The 16192-nt window shown below is 42.7% G+C and overlaps 1 protein-coding gene across 8 annotated transcripts in view; it reads right to left on the reverse strand.

Annotated features, from left to right (window-relative positions):
- SCN8A (sodium voltage-gated channel alpha subunit 8) overlaps window positions 1-16192 on the reverse strand; it is a 177849-nt gene that overhangs the window by 76104 nt on the left and 85553 nt on the right. For 5 of the 8 annotated variants that reach the window (XM_060306862.1, XM_060306865.1, XM_070046498.1 and 2 more), the window contains exons 4-7: window positions 14466-14554; window positions 13686-13814; window positions 11713-11804; window positions 898-1119 (exon numbers count right to left, since the gene is read on the reverse strand). In XM_060306862.1, coding sequence (XP_060162845.1) covers window positions 898-1119; window positions 11713-11804; window positions 13686-13814; window positions 14466-14554 — 532 coding nt within the window. Of the gene's footprint in view, window positions 1-897; window positions 1120-11712; window positions 11805-11960; window positions 12053-13685; window positions 13815-14465; window positions 14555-16192 lie in introns of all 8 variants that reach the window. The other 3 variants (XM_070046499.1, XM_060306869.1, XM_070046497.1) reach the window with 1 other exon arrangement.

Genomic DNA, 16192 nt, shown 5'->3' on the forward strand with positions numbered 1-16192 from the left:
TAAACAGTTACTGATTTTAGCTCATATAAATCTTTCCTGACAGCAGTGAAACCTGATAAGAATTCTTTCCCATTAACTATTTTCCTATATGTATTTAACAGTGAAAAGTGCTGCTGTGTAGCCTTTAGTGCAGTGTTCTTTTCACGGACACCTGACTTCTACTCGTACTTCAGATCTGTATGCCACGTTCTAGCACTTGAATCAAAGGGTTTTTACACCACTCTACTCTTCTATCCTTATAACTTCTCTCTACCAAAGATAAACTGATCGCTAGTTACCATGCCCCACTTTAACTCAGAAGGCACGCTTGCCTTTCGTGTCCCTGAAATCCCCTTTGCAACACTTTCTTGTAGATACTAACTGCCTTTATTCCTCAGGAGTGACTAACAGTGAGACCGCTAACTTTCCCCCATTGTTTTACAGAAGTACTACTATACCAAATATTCCTAAGGGTAAGACCCAAGTGCCTTGGTTCCTGAAATGAACCTGTTAAAACTCCTTAACTGTAATAGGATCAAATGATTACTTAGAGATTACTCGACTCCCTAAGACCAGATTGATTCCTAAGGTCTAAGTAGTATTCAGAAACCTTACTAGGTATATACTCTATAAACTAAAGGTTTACATATCTCAGGGAAAAGAGGATTTTTATCAAGTTTCTAAGCCTGATTTTCAAAGCAAAAGTTTAGGGGTACATGTGAAAAAGATCTAAAGTTTCATTTTTGCTTTTAAAGGGAGAGAAAAGAGAGAGAGGGAGAGGGGGCTGATATCTGAGAGCTTCTGAATATCATCCGACCTCACGGGAAAGGAGTAAGTTCCCAAGGCTCGTTCCAGCAGTCCTGGCCTTCCTTTCTGGAAGGCTTTTTCTTGCCCACTCGCAGAGACGGGGCCACCTACTTTTATTGTTGATGTACTCGTCCCAGTCAAAGCCCTTGGTGCCATTTTCAAGATAGCTCTCGTTGAAGTTTATGGGCCACACCACACACTTGTTTCGCAGGTTTCCCATGAAGAGCTGCAGTCCGATCAAGGCAAAGACACTCAGGCAGAACACTGTCAGGATCATCACATCCGACAGCTTCTTCACGGACTGAATCAGGGCGCCCACGATGGTCTTCAGGCCTGAGGGGAGAGAACCCCCAGAGTCAGAGTCATCCCACAGCCCTCCCCACCTCCCCCAGCCTCCCCGCTCCGCCACGGCTCTTAGTCTGCCCCACAGGGCCGCCCACGAAGCACGGCCACTTCACCATTTACACCATGGGAATAACAGTGGGGCGGCGGTATTGTCAATTCTTCCAGGGGCATCAATTTTTAAGTCAATATTTTTTTGAAAAAGAAAGTCCCTTCTCCAGCATGTGGCTCTTTTCTTCCTGGAAGCACTTCCCTGTCTCTGACTGCTTCTCAGCGACTCAGATGAGTCAAGGTCTTACTTGCCTCAGTGTCGCCACACATGCTGTTCCCTCTGCCTGGAACGCTTCCTTCCCTTCTCTTGTCCCTCCTGCCTGTTTCCTATTCATCCTCCACTCTCGCTTAAAGAGCAATTCCCCCAGAAAGCCTTCCCTGACTTTACGACTCTTCTCCCTCCCCTACTATTACTATTTTAATAGCACCTTTTACTTCCTCTGTAGCATTTATCATGGTTATAGTTAATTATGTCTGCCTTGTTCACAGGTGTATCTGCATGGCTTAGCCTACAAGGTACTCAGTAAATATTAGCTGAATAAACAAATAGAAAATCAGGAATTGAGGAGGCTTCCAGTTTGGAAAGAGAACTACAGGTAAGTTTAAAAGCCAATAATAGGTGAGAAGGTACAATAATATTTTCCCAAGAGCTCTGGAAATGCCAATGTATTGAAAAGGTTAATCAGTATCAATCTAGTATTTGTGGTTTGTATTTCCACTAAAAAATATACCTTCTCTGCATCACATATACTATACCTTTTTTCTGTCCTAGATTAAAAACTTGAAAAAGTTTAAAAAAACATATAACCCACTTGAATTGGCAGTTTAAATGCAAGCCACCGGTTCAAATTTGAATCTGCAGGCAGATTTCTTAACTGCACAGGGAGAGATCGGTGATAGGAGGCAAAGAAAAGTATGGTTGTGGGCTCGTGATGTTTGGATCAAGACTGAGTCTACATGTGGTTCTCCTGGGCATGCTCACACATCAGCTAACCATAAACCATAAGACATGGCCAAGAATGCACTGAGCACTCCCGGGGTGCCAGAACACCAGGACGGACAGCAGGCAGACACAGAGCCTTGACACACAGGCCTCAAGAGGGATCTTATCCCTAATCTACTTCTTTTCTGTTTTGTTTTGTTTTGTTTTTGCGGTACGCAGGCCTCTCACCGCTGTGGCCTCTCCCGTTGTGGAGCACAGGCTCCAGACACGCAGGCTCAGCGGCCATGGCTCACGGGCCCAGCCGCTCCGCGGCATGTGGGATTTTCCCGGACCGGGGCACGAACCTGCATCCCCTGCATCGGCAGGAGGACTCCCAACCACTGCGCCACCAGGGAAGCCCCCTAATCTACTTCTGAAGACAAGACTATCACACTGAAATTCTACAGAAATCCTAACCCTGGCTCTGATCCTAACCCTAATCCCAATTCTAATCCTGAGTCTGGGTAGATAATTACTAATCAAGTTATACAACTTACTTACATGGCCTGAGCAATAAACCTAACCTCCTTGGACCTCAGTGTTTTCATCTTTAAAATGGGGATGATTATAGTAGAATATCATAGGGCTGTTGCGAGGATTAAGCATGACTCATACAAACACTTAACACAGCACCTGGCACACAATAAATGAATCAAATGTTAACCATTTTTGTCTGAACCTTAGTTTACTCAATTGTAAAAGGTATTTAAAATATCAACCTCGCTGGGTTGCTGTGAGGTTTAAATAAGATAATGAATGTTAAATACCAAGTACAGTGCCCGGTACTTACTACCTGTTGGCTATCACTATTATACATATGTTGCCCTCCTCAAAGAGACAGGATAATGGGATAATGACACTGCATGGCTAACCTCGTACGATGGTGATCTAATGGGTGGTGTGGACGTGCCTCTTCTTTTGCTGTATTTTGCAAGTGACTACCTAGAATTTTCAAAGTTGACTCCAATGGTGGTAATGGATGCCGTGCCTAGCACAAGCCCTGGCACAAAGCAGACACTTAATATGTTTTTAAATTCTTTATTGAAAGAGTAAATGAGTAAGAAGCTTTCTTTCATACAGATATCCTGAAAGGGATGTAAGGGAAATTAAAGAAAAAAGAGCCAAGAGTTAGACTGTAGAGACGTGGCAGTGTGCAAAGGCTTATGTTTGCTCACAGAGCGGGCCTTCCATGGACACTGTGGCCACCAAAGGGATCAGGAAGAGCTTGCCTGGGCTCCAGGGATAAGGCATTTCTGGCCTGATTCCTTGTCTCCTCACAGGGCTGTTCAGAAAGAGCACAAGGCAGGAATCAGAAAGCGGGAATTCTGATCCTGGCTCAGCCACTATTTATGACCCACTGTGTTTCAGAACAAACTTAAGGTCACCTCCCGGTCTCATTTTCTCATACACAGAACATGGATAAACACAGGAGCACCGGCAGTGGGCAGTGGAGGAGAAGCTGAAGAATCGTCTCTAGAAGTGTTTCGTTTTTTTTTTTCTTTTTTAAATCTTTTTACCTGTGCCTTGTGGCACGTGGGATCTTAGTTCCCCGACCAGGGATCAAACCCGTGACCCCTGCAGTGGAAGCGCAGAGTCTTAACCACTGGACCGCCAGGGAGGTCCCTCTAAAAGTCTTTAAAAATAGGGCAGAGATATTTACTTGTTCGTGATTAAGTAGCTGAAGTTTCAATCTTTTATTCCTAAGTCCTGGAAAATTGTATCATAATCTCACAGCTAGGTAAGAAGGTATTGGTCGTATAGAATGAAAGGCAGCTATAAAGAAGTAAAAATTGTTCCAGTGTTCTGGAACTCATTTCAATAAGTTGCTAAGGAATAGAAAAGTCCTTCACTGTATTTGGCTGGGTTGAGGCAGGTGTATGTTGGGCCGATAAGTCAATTCTAGGCTCCTAAAATTCTGCTTCAAAGTCAAGAGTGAACTTTGAAAGTTCTGCTTTCAAAGTCAAAGAGTGATTTTTAAAAAAGAGTAGTTGATAAACCATAATGGAAAAGAATATGAAAAAGAATGTATGTATTATGTATAACTGAGTCACTTTTCTGTACAGCAGTAATTAACACAACATTGTAATTCAACTATATGTCAACAAAAAATAAATTAAAAAAAAAAGAGTAGTTGAATAGGTCACTGAAGAATGGCTGTAAAGTTTATTTTCCTGAACTTCTTTATGAAGAGCTTATATAGCCATCTCTCCTGAATGGTTCAGACAATCACCTGTCTGAATACTGGATGATAGTTCAAGGCCCTTTCTACTTCTATTTTAATGAATTGAGAAATGAGCTGTAAGCTGTCATTTGTATTAGTAACAAGAGGATAAAACTTTAAAATAGTCAAACCAATGTATTTGTGACATTAATTAATTTTTAAAAACATACAATTTTAGCATAAGTCTAATCTGATTTTCCTGGGCTGGGAACTCTTTGGATAGTTCCAAGCCCATACAACAGGAAATTCCAGGCTATGAGCTCAAACTATCTTCTGTTCCATAAGGGTGGGCTCCCAGCAGCCTTGTTTGTAGGAAGTAACCTTCTCTTAGTAGTTAGATGTCAGGATGCACACCTGACCTAAATCTAGATCCTGTCCTCCAGGAATATAGAATGGGACAAGAGACAGTCCAGTAGCCTTTTCATGTGGTGGGAATGATAATGTATAAATCTGGAAGCTAAATGGTAGTCATATTCTATCATTATATTAGGATATGTCTGTGAAGTCAAGACAGCATTCTAAGGGACAGAAAAAGGAAATAGGAGCATGGAGAAGAGAAAGATGAAGACAAGGTACTCCCTGGTGTCTGGGGCCTTCTGGCTCTGCATTCTGCTTTCACTGGCTTCCAGAAGCCCCAAAGCATTCCAGCCCTTAGTTTCCTTGAAGTACTCCTGTATCTTTTTACTTGCAACCAGAGATGCTCAAATAATACACCAACCCTACATGGAACTCCTCACTTTTCTGGGGATTGACGTGAACACTCACGATCGGCTGGTTCAACATCTCTTCTCCATAAACCAGATGCCACTGCTGAAGAAATCTGTACACATGAGTCCAGAAAGCCAAAAAAAAATTTTCAAGTGTTTTCCTTTGAAGTCTGAGGCTTAGATCAACTCCTCTGTGGAGTTCTTTCAGCTTTCAAGAAGGTTAAAGTAGAGATTTAAGTTGGAAATGGTATTCAGCCGCTTATACTTCACAGGGTCTCAAAGGAACAAAACTTAATTAAGCAAAAATGATCACTAAATAACACTATGGCCAACCAAAAAGTTTACTCTCTAAGATTCTCATCCAGATTGTTAGGAGAAAATTAGAGGAAGGCACAGGAAGAAGAAAGGTGACGTAACTTAGTATCTGTAAGTGAAGCTAGGCACACAATTACTCAGCAATATTAAATGGTTACTGGATTATACCCAGGCCTCAGCCAAGACTCTTCTTCCTTCTGTCAGTGTTGATAATTGCAAATGACCATATCTGCAGACACTGACGCCAATTTATGGAAATGACGCCATCAATGCTTTTCTTTTTCTTTTGCGGTACACGGGCCTCTCACTGTTGTGGCCTCTCCCGTTGCGGAGCACAGGCTCCGGGCGTGCAGGCTCAGCGGCCATGGCTCACGGGCCCAGCCGCTCCGCGGCATGTGGGATCCTCCCGTACCGGGGCACGAACCCGCGTCCCGTGCATCGGCAGGCGGACCCTCAACCACTGCACCACCAAGGAAGTCCCATCAATGCTTTTCTTAAGCTCAACCTTCATAGTCTTGCCAGCAGTGGCTGCCACATACTAGTAAACACAGCCAAGCAAAAGTGCTCCCCCAGCAACAAGCAACACGGGTCAAAAAAAGTAAGAAGTCGCTGGCAGAATTTCTGATCCGAGGCGTGCAAGAATGGAGACTGTTCTGGTTGTGAGCATAAACTCAACCAGTTCATAACACCACATACCAGAATACGCAAGAAAACTAATAATCCGAAACAGAGCAGTGAGCTCCTTCATGTGACTCCTACACAACAGAGTGTGACACGGAAGCCACGTGGCGGCAAACTGGACAGCGAGAAGAAGAGGCGAACGTTCACCAGCACTGGGACGTGTCTGAGCAGAAGTAGTTAATAGACTTACTACAGAACAAGGAAAGACAGCTGGACCCGATGTACAGAAAGGTCAGCTACCAGACAGGAAGTCGGACACTTAAGAAATTCTGAGAAGCAGGTGCAGCCGCTGTCACAGAATTTCACTCCGCTCTATGTCCAAAGGCGCCTCTGAACCTCCTGTCACCTTTCCCAAGGCCCAGCAATCCCTTAAACAAATGAACAAAGCCTGCTTATGTGCTAAGTCCAGAGAAACCAGCCATGCATGCTGGGATCAAGATCGTCCACCATGCTGGTGCCAGATTATAAATAAAGTCCATTTATCTTTCCTAGTTCGTGGTTCAGGCTGAGAAATCTAACTGGTTTGAAGCAACACGAGCCACCCCTCCTACAAAATGAACATCAGAACAGGCCTCAACAGCAGTAACAAGCAGCTCTCGCAACAGGGAGAAGAACAACTCCCCGGTCCCACGGTCTGGCTCGGTCCAGACAAGTCCTGGGGTACAGTCATGCCAGGTCACCTTCCCTGCTGCAGATTCAGTCCTCACAGTGACAGTTCTTGCAGGTTCTTCAGATCAAGAGTAATGTGGGAGAGACCTGGGGGCCCCTTGATTTATTTACTCAAGACTAGATTCGTCTTGAGTAAGCCTGACCACAACTAAACGAGCTCTCAGAGGTGGGGCTGGGAGGGGGCGCTGGGAGTTCTCAGTGTTGCTCCCATCAGGACCACTGTGGTAAACTTCAGCTGTCTTTCCTGAGAAACAGTGTGGAAAAAGGAGAAACACAAAAGCAACTGGATTAATCACTAGAATATTTTAAAAGAAACAATGACTCTGAATAGAGTCTTAACACACTTTCTATCCCACTTCACAGCGCAGCAGAGATTGCCACATTCATAACGGGCACATTTAAAGAAAACACCTTCTTCGTGAATACTGGGGGGGGACGGAGAAGGGCCTCTCATTTTCCCTGCTTCTTATCTGATACCACAGGTAAAGAGAGAGAGACGGTAACAAAAATGAAAGCAGAGAAATAACAAATCCAAGAGAAAAATAATCAAGAAATTGCAGCTCGAAAGAGAGCAAAATGACCAACAGAAGTAGTGCTTTGGGGAGCCATTTAAATGATGATGGAAATGAAAAGGGACTGGCAGCGAGGCCCTCCCAACCAGTTTTATTTACACCATTAAGTGCTACACTCTAAGAAAACCCTGAGACACCTTCTTTGAGATGTCCACCCTATCTTGGGGGCATGTTAGTCCCGTGGCTCATGGCCAAAGCATGCAGGAGATGAAAATTCTGACAAAGTCACTTAGAAGTTCATTTTTGTACCCAGATAAACACAAAGTGAAAACAAAGTTTTAAGGTATACGACATTCTCCACAGAATACTTCAATGTCAAGTTGAATCCAGCAAGTTCCAGACCAAAGAAAATATTCAAAGGGTCTTTTCCTATAACTGACCCTTTTAGCACAGTTTGCATGGCACTGTTCTTCAAGTTGAGTTCTCCGAAGCAGAAGGGAAACCATGAATGATAGGTATCCAGGTCTTGAGTTGGCAAATAAAAAGGGTCAGGATGTGAGTTCAGTCTTTTCTAAGCCACAAGAAGGCTCTAAATCAAAGTATCTCTTGTATAAAAGGCTGGAGCTAACTGGTGCACTGTACTCTCCAATCTTCAGGGAGTCCTGACTGCCCTGACACATTCAGAGTATCTATCAATACCGAAGATGCTAAGAGGGAGGACGGCATCAGCCAGGTGAGCAGGGTGAGTGCTCTAGGAAAGGGAAAACTCTCATAAAGAGCTCTGTGAGAACTTGCAGGTCCCACATCAGTTCTGTGGCTGCTCTCACTCCTGTTTTTGGCAGCTTCGGCCGCATAGCACAGGGAGATCAGCTCGTTGCTTTGTGACCACCTAGAGGGGTGGGATAGGGAGGGTGGGAGGGAGGGAGACGCAAGAGGGAAGAGATATGGGAACATATGTATATGTATAACTGATACACTTTGTTATAAGGCAGAAACTAACACACCATTGTAAAGCAATTATACTCCAATAAAGATGTTAAAAAAAACCAAAAGCCGATCATCAAACCAGGAGCAGGAAAACGCAAAAGAAAGCAACAATTCCACTGAAGTGGCCTATGAGAAAACTTGGTACCCAAAGCAATGGCTTTACTCAGAGGGAACTATGGCCTAACTCTGTAACTGTGGAGTCAAAATGACTTAGATTTCCAGTCAAGAGAGGGCCCAGGTCTACTGCCTCATACACTGGTGTTACCACCTGGGAAGGAGACCTGGGTAACAGGCAGGTAGGAACAAGGCAATAGCCCTCTACACGTAGAATGGGGAGCAAAAGGACTTGGGATTAAAAGTCACACTTTAATTCCAGTATCAATTATACCATTCACTGATAGTGATCTATTATTGGCTTTATTACCCCTTAAAGTTATTTTCCAAAGCCTCCCAAAGCCATCTCAGTTGCGGGGTGCTTCTAGAAATAGGAATCCAGGAATCTATTTCAAACTGTGAAGCTGGTGTCTAAATCTTCATACAAACCCTTTCTTTGGGTTTAGGTTTCTTCTTTATAATTGCTACTGCTAAAATCATTTATGGAGGACTACTATGGGCCAGGCACTGTGCTTATAAATATATATTCGTAATACAGAATATAAAACTAGACATGAATATATATCTATAAAACGAAAGTAATAAGGATAAATTACGTGACATCAGTCAAGAGTTATCTTGCAGAAATGCTGTGGTCAGAAGTTAACCATACAGCAGAGACAGAGACAGAGGCTAAGAGCTGGAGCAGAGACAGCATCTGCTGCCCTAGTTAGTGAGCAGAACGCAGCTTTCCAATTTAATTCTGGAAGAGAAGTTTTGAGATCACAAGAACATAAAGAGACAGATGCCTTGCGGAGTACGCTGGGGGAAGTGAGCAGAAAACATGGGATCATATTTAAAAGAGGCCAGAGGAGGAAAGAGACCAAAGGAAAAATGAAAGTAAAGATTTGGTGGTACAGATGTCTCAAAAAAAAAAAAAATAAGACAAGGCCTGCCTAAGGGTTAGGCTGCCATCAACAAGCTTCATGAAGCTGCCTAAAGAATGAGCTGAATTTTCTGTCAAACGGATTTGAAATGGCTAGGAACTAAACCTTGATAAGTCAGGGTTATAGTTTTTTGCCAAGGAGAATATACTCCAACTGACACCCAGCCTCTGGTTGATAAGCAGTAAGCTACCATTGCTAAAAATAAAGGAATTCATTTTAAAAAAATATTTATTTATTTGGCTGCACTGGGTCTTAGTTGCAGCACATGGGATCTTTTAGTTGTGGCATGCAAATTCTTAGTTGTGGCATGTGGGATCTAGTTCCCTGACCAGGGATCAAACCCAGGCCCCCTGCACTGGGAGCACCGAGTCTTAGCCACTGGACCACCAGGGAAGTCCCAAGGAATTCGTTTTCTTTTTCATTTAATAAATTTATTTATTTTTGGCTGCACTGGGTCTTTGTTGCTGCACGCCGGCTTTCTCTAGTTGCGGCGAACTGGGGCTCCTCTTTGTTGCGGTGCACGGGCTTCTCATTGCGGTGGCTTCTCTTATTGCGGAGCACGGGCTCTAGGCGTGCAGGCTTCAGTAGTTGTGGCACATGGGCTCAGTAGTTGTGGCTTGCGGGGTCTAGAGCGCAGGCTCAGTGCTTGTGGCTCACGGGCCTAGCCGCTCCGCGGCATGTGGGATCTTCCCGGACCGGGGCTCGCACCCACGTCCCCTGCATCGGCAGGCAGACTCTCAACCACTGCGCCACTAGGGAAGCCCGGAATTTTTGTGTGTGTGTGTGGGGTACGCGGGCCTCTCACTGTTGTGGCCTCTCCTGTTGCGGAGCACAAGCTCTGGACGCGCAGGCTCAGCGGCCATGGCTCACAGGCCTAGCCGCTGCGTGGCATGTGGGATCTTCCCGGACCGGGGCATGAACCCGTGTCCCCTGCATCGGCAGGCAGACTCTCAACCACTGCGCCACCAGGGAAGCCCTGGAATTCATTTTTAATAGGGCCATAATTTACTGGCCCGCTTCATAGCCCAAATCTGTAAATGGAGAAACTTGAGGTTTACCTTCCTGAGGTTCTCAGTAAGCTACATTCTAAGTCTTCCCTCTCTCGGATTCTACCTCCGTGCTTCCCTCTCTCTGCATCTGATATCTAGATAACGTGTTGAAAAGGGGAAAAGAGGAATTATTTTTGGTTCAGCCACAAGGAGAAGAGCCACGTGATGCCAGGAATAGGATGCCTCTGTTCTTCATGTCCCTGTTTCTACAAAACTGCAGTGGAAAGCCTGGCCTCTCGGGAGTCTTCCCTGAAAACTCCTGAACATAACCAAAGTCGAACCAGCAACAACATAGTCTTGACTTCTGCCACATTTCTGCCAACAATATTTTAGTTAGCAGACTAACTAAAATATCTTTCCTTCCAGATTTCAAGACTGGTCTTTAGAAAAATAGTGATTACCTCGTAGAAAGGATTTGAATTAAATTAATGGATCTCAACCTGGGGGTCACAGGTGGGCTTTGGTGTTGGGGGGTGGTGCCTGTGACCTTTCATCTGATTCTCAAAAGGATTCAAAACCTTCAAAAGGTTAAGAACCACTGAGCTAGCTCAACCAGAACCAAGGGAAAAAAAGGCAAAAATTTTAGAGAGACTGTCAATCAACTACCTCTCAACCACCCGCGGATTCCTTTTTTTTTCCTTATGAAGTTTCTGTACTTTTCTGTTTGCCCGCATGTTTAGACGTATCTTATCTTACCTTTGACTTTTTTTTTTTTTAACAGCACCTGCATAAGCTTTCACTGGGATTTATGTTTGAGAATGGTCTCTGAATACATATGTAGTAGATGTCTACTGGTTCTTATTCTAGTGAAACAGACAGCAACAGAATGTGATAGACAGTGATTATTAAAGTTCAGGCTCTTAAATTTGTCTGGAACACTGGACTAGTTAACTGGGTAAGGTCTCTTCTGTGATTAAATAATTCCATTAACACAGTAACAATAAAAGTACAATTCTTCGAATAACATCCCATCAGCAAACCATGCGACAGGAAGCCTAGAAATCATAAGCAATGGAATGATGGTGAATGTTAAAATTACTGTAATTCCATGAGGCTAGGAAGCAAGTGATTGATATTCAAAGAGACAGCTAGCTCCGTGACGATTCTTTCAGATATTGTAAGATCCAAGTGATTCTTAAGCACGTGCTTTTTCAAAGCATGGATGGAATGGGGGCCGCATGCCTAGCAAGCACTGTCAGAGATACTGCTAAGGACCAAAGAGCCATTCCAGAGAACGTCTCCCAGGACAAACATGCGGAATGCAAGGCCATATCAGCTGTGCTGATGCCGCTTCAGAATGTGGTGGACAAAATGAATGGAGGAGAGAGAGGAGATGAGGCAAAGTCAGTCTTGTGTTTAAATTTTCTCACCTGGAATTACAGAGATAGTTTTCAAAGCTCGCAGAACCCTGAATGTTCTCAGCGCTGAGACATTGCCCAGGTCCACAAACTCTGTCACATATCTGTAGTAAGGGAGGTCACGCACAGACACAAATGACAAACACGGACACAAACACAAACACCGAAGGAAAAAAACAAAACCACAACAAAACAAAAAGTACAATACGTCACGTCAGGGCCCTAACCCAACACCTAACACCAACCCCGGGCCATCTTACCTGGGATTACCGAAATAGTTTTCAAAGCCCTCAGTACCCTGAAAGTGCGTAGAGCTGAAACATTGCCTAGGTTTACAAACTCTGTTATATACCTGCAGAATCAAACCAAAGTTAACTTGTAATGGTACCACTGGGCGAGGGTTTGAGAACGGGGGTAAGAAAGGGTCTTATATACAAGCTATGATTTCATTTATTTCCTTGAAAAAGAAAAGTTTCAAAATATAAACATTTAAGGAACACATTTTTTTTTCAATTGGGCAAGGAGAATTCAAAAGTGTATTTGAAGGAAGTGATACCACCAGAAGGTTCCTAGGGCTTCCTTTCTTCCTCAGCATTGTGATGTGCAGATCCCAATCAGAATGACTACTTAGTCCATTCACTTTCTTTTAGTAAAAAGGAAGGCCAGGAGGTATTCAAAGGCTTATGTCTCCAAGTTTTATGAACAATTTCTTAGGAAAAGGAGACAAATTTCTGCAACAGGAGTCTCATAAAAACAAACCTACATTAAAGTAACTCCCTAGTTGACAACGGCAAAAATGCCTAAATCTCTGTATAAATGACTTATCTAAGAGTTGTATGCATATCTTTGCAGTCATGCCTACAGATGAAGTTTTAGCCCGTGACATACAAAAACAGGGCTCAGGAAAAATCTAGATCATGGGATCAGAGCCAATATTGTGTTAAGTGCTCATTTACGTGCCAATGTGGCACTGTGGCACTGTGTTAAGTGCCCATATTGTGTTAAGTGCTCACCAGCTCTGTGCCTAGCAAGGACACTTAAATTTTAAATGAACACCAATGTGTATTCATAATGCTGGAAAGCTAGAAATTGTCTTAATATAACAGAAAGTCAAAGTTCCAGTTTCAAATATTCAATGCATATCATTCATTCACACTTTACAGTTGAAATACATTTTTCTACCTGATGTTCAGACCCATACATACACAAATGCACTCAATTTCTTACACGTCTGTGTGCATACACATAAACACACACACAATCTAGACAACACACTTAGCCCCTACCAAACCACAAAGTACTTTCCCAACCTGAAAATAAAAATAAAGTCTGCTATAACTCTTCTATCACCAGCTAAACTTCCCAAAGAGATACATTTTCATTGTTAAAACAACACAGATTACCCTAGCATACCAATGTGGGGTTACACTGCTCCCTAGTAACAATAGTTTGAAGCTCTGGTCGGTAATTCTTTACGAAGTGACCAGATTGGATACACTTGGCTCATGTTTTGACTCTAAAATATGCTCTGAATTCCGCAACATCTGGATAGCCTCATGAAATTACATGTGATATAACATACCCAGGACACTGAGTTCCAGCCTAAGGTTTACACCTAAAAAATCTGAGGTCTTCACCGAGGCTGCCTAGTGATAATTGTGCGACCCCGGGTCAATGCTGTAGGGGAAAATAAAATATGAGGGAGTGTCAATGGGAAATCACTTCCTACTTTCTCTCCCAGCTGTCAAGCCTCTGCTCACCACCTCCCATATATACACGCTGTCATTTCCTGAACCACAAGAGGCCCTCATAAGCAAGAATCATAGGCATAAGTCCATACCACCACCTTACACGGTTATCCATTAATTCCTCATACAACTAAGCCCACAAACTCACACTTACAAACTGTCATACAAACACACCCAAGAGTACAACCACACACACATAATCACCCAGAACACCAATAAAGTAAGCAGAGAACTTACGCCATCATGATGACACTGAAATCTAACCAGTTCCACGGATCCCGTAAAAAGGTAAAGCCATCTATGCAGAAACCTCTTGCAATGATTTTCACTAGTGATTCAAATGTATAAATCCCTGTGAACGTGTACCTGTCAAAGAAACGGATATCTTGAGGTAATTTCTGAACAGACAGAAACTTTAAATGAATCTTTTAAGATAACACTTGCCGACGGATGGCTTCAACTAACAGAGACAAAACAGAAAGAACACAGCCAATGCAGCAGAAAGGAAGTGAGGAAGAGAAAGGGATGCTTCAAATGAAAATTACTGAAATGCACAAAGCAAGAACTCTGGAATGTTGCACTGGGCCCTGACGGGTATTGCAAAGAAAAAACTCTGTATTGCCATCTAGCACATGATCATTTTGAACCAGGCGAGGAGGCCCCACAGCTAATTTTAACTTGAGACAAGTCAAAAAGAAAGGGAAAGCTAATGTTGGAGAAGAAGGCAGTATCATCAGGAACTGAGGTACAAGATGGTGATGGGGCAGCAAGTCAAAGCATTGGCTGACATAGGAAAGGGCAGAGGTGATGAGTAGTAACTTCCAGGGCATACTTTCTCTTTCTAGAGTTGACTTCTAAGGATAGTTCTTAAATTCCACACGTATCCTCACACATCTTTGTGACATGAAAAGTGGGCAATAATTTTCTTCCTTGGTGGATAAGCTGTGCAGTGCAAGATTCAGTGACTAAAAATACTTAAAACAAGCTGGCAGAAAAATAAATAAATGAGCTACTTACTCCACATTCTTCGACCATTCAGGAGGGTTACTAAAAGTCATGAATACACAGTTGGTCAAAATAGTGCACATAATGATCATGCTAAACACTGTAGAAAAAAGTCAAGGGAGAATATACAAAATCTGGCCAGTTTTTATCCTCAGGAAGCAAACACACATCGCATTGGGTATCACAGGAATTAAATCAGTAACCTGAAAGGAGACAAAGCACAGAGAGGAGGAAAAGGCGAGGTGATAATGAAAACTGTGGTCATCACCATGAACAGAGAGTGCCACCATGTGGACCCACACCTGGCCAGAGAATGTGAGTGGACACAGCAGCATGGCCACTCTCTTTCTTTCAAAAGCACTGTCACTGCTCTACTCCTTTTGGATAAACATTTCTCCCTCTTACCACTTATGCCTCTAAATACCTCTCTGCCCAATAACCAGAAATCTTGCAGTCCCCCAGATGCCAAAGTCATCAGGTGAGAAAATAAATTAAATCTAATCTATATTATTCAGTAGTCATTTATTGTTAATTATCTTGCATTACCCGTTATTTGGAAATGTGCATGTCATTAATGATTTTTCTTTTTTTTAATAGTCTTCCAAAGGTCTGATTGTTCTTGTGGGGCAAGGCAACAGTCAATGTACGCTGAATTTGTCCAATCTGGGAAACCAGTTATGGTACATTGGGTAAGGATTTTAAGGACATCTGCACCACCGTACTCCTAAGAATTAGGTAACGAGGCAAATTCATCTGATCATTCTGAAAGTGCCTGGGAATGTTTATGGGTAGCAAATCATTCTGTTGCCATTTTAATTCCATCCAGGATCTCTCTCAGCCCTTCCTGTTCTTGTCTACTGAGAAAAATTAAACGGCTTCAGGTCAATATGAGTTACTCGAACTCAAACTGTCACTTTAATAAGCACAGAAGCCATATCTCATTTGTTGCTAATTCATTCTCTCTTGCTAATGGCATTCACTATCTTCATTCTATTAGTGGAGTTTTAAAAAGAAAAACTACTTCTTACAGCTGGATTTTTTTCTTCACGACAGCTGTATTTTTCTTCAGGGAATAACAACATGTTCTGGCTAGAAGAGAAAAAACACCATCTTCTGATCCAGCAAAAAGGGAAGAAGTCCATTGTGAGTTATTTATTTACTTATAAACCTTTAGGTTTCAGATCTATGTTGCTTGTAAACCAAAGATTCCAGACCAGGTTGCGAAGTTCTTACTGTTAATAAAATGTGCAAAAGCTCAGCAAACCTATTTACAAAGTAGCAACTGCTGGTTTCCTCATCCTACTTGGAGGGCACAAAAACCCTGAAGCATGGGACTAAGTACTGTCCAATTGAAGGCCAACCATGAAAGTTTAAAGTCACTATGCAAAGTTGCTAACCCCATCACATAATTTGTCATCTGTCATATACTCTCCTATATTAATAAGACATAAAAGTCAAGCCACATGAATAAATGGGCATTTTCTGTTTAAGGGGAGCAAAAACACCAAAACAGATTCATAGCAATCTTGCAATGTAGATCTAAACCTCTGTACCAAGGAGGCCATTTAATCTGAGAAACTATCTTAGATACTTTCTAAACTCACTGTTCAAGAAATCAAAAATATTCAAGGCAGATCTCTAAAACACTCATTCAATTATTTGTAACTCAAGAAGTAGCTTTTCAAAAATTCTAATATGGACTTTCATATATAAGAAGCTGAACAATCTAACTCTTGAAG

Source organism: Globicephala melas, chromosome 10 (genome assembly GCF_963455315.2).
Source record: "Globicephala melas chromosome 10, mGloMel1.2, whole genome shotgun sequence".
In the NCBI taxonomy this organism is placed as follows: domain Eukaryota; kingdom Metazoa; phylum Chordata; class Mammalia; order Artiodactyla; family Delphinidae; genus Globicephala; species Globicephala melas.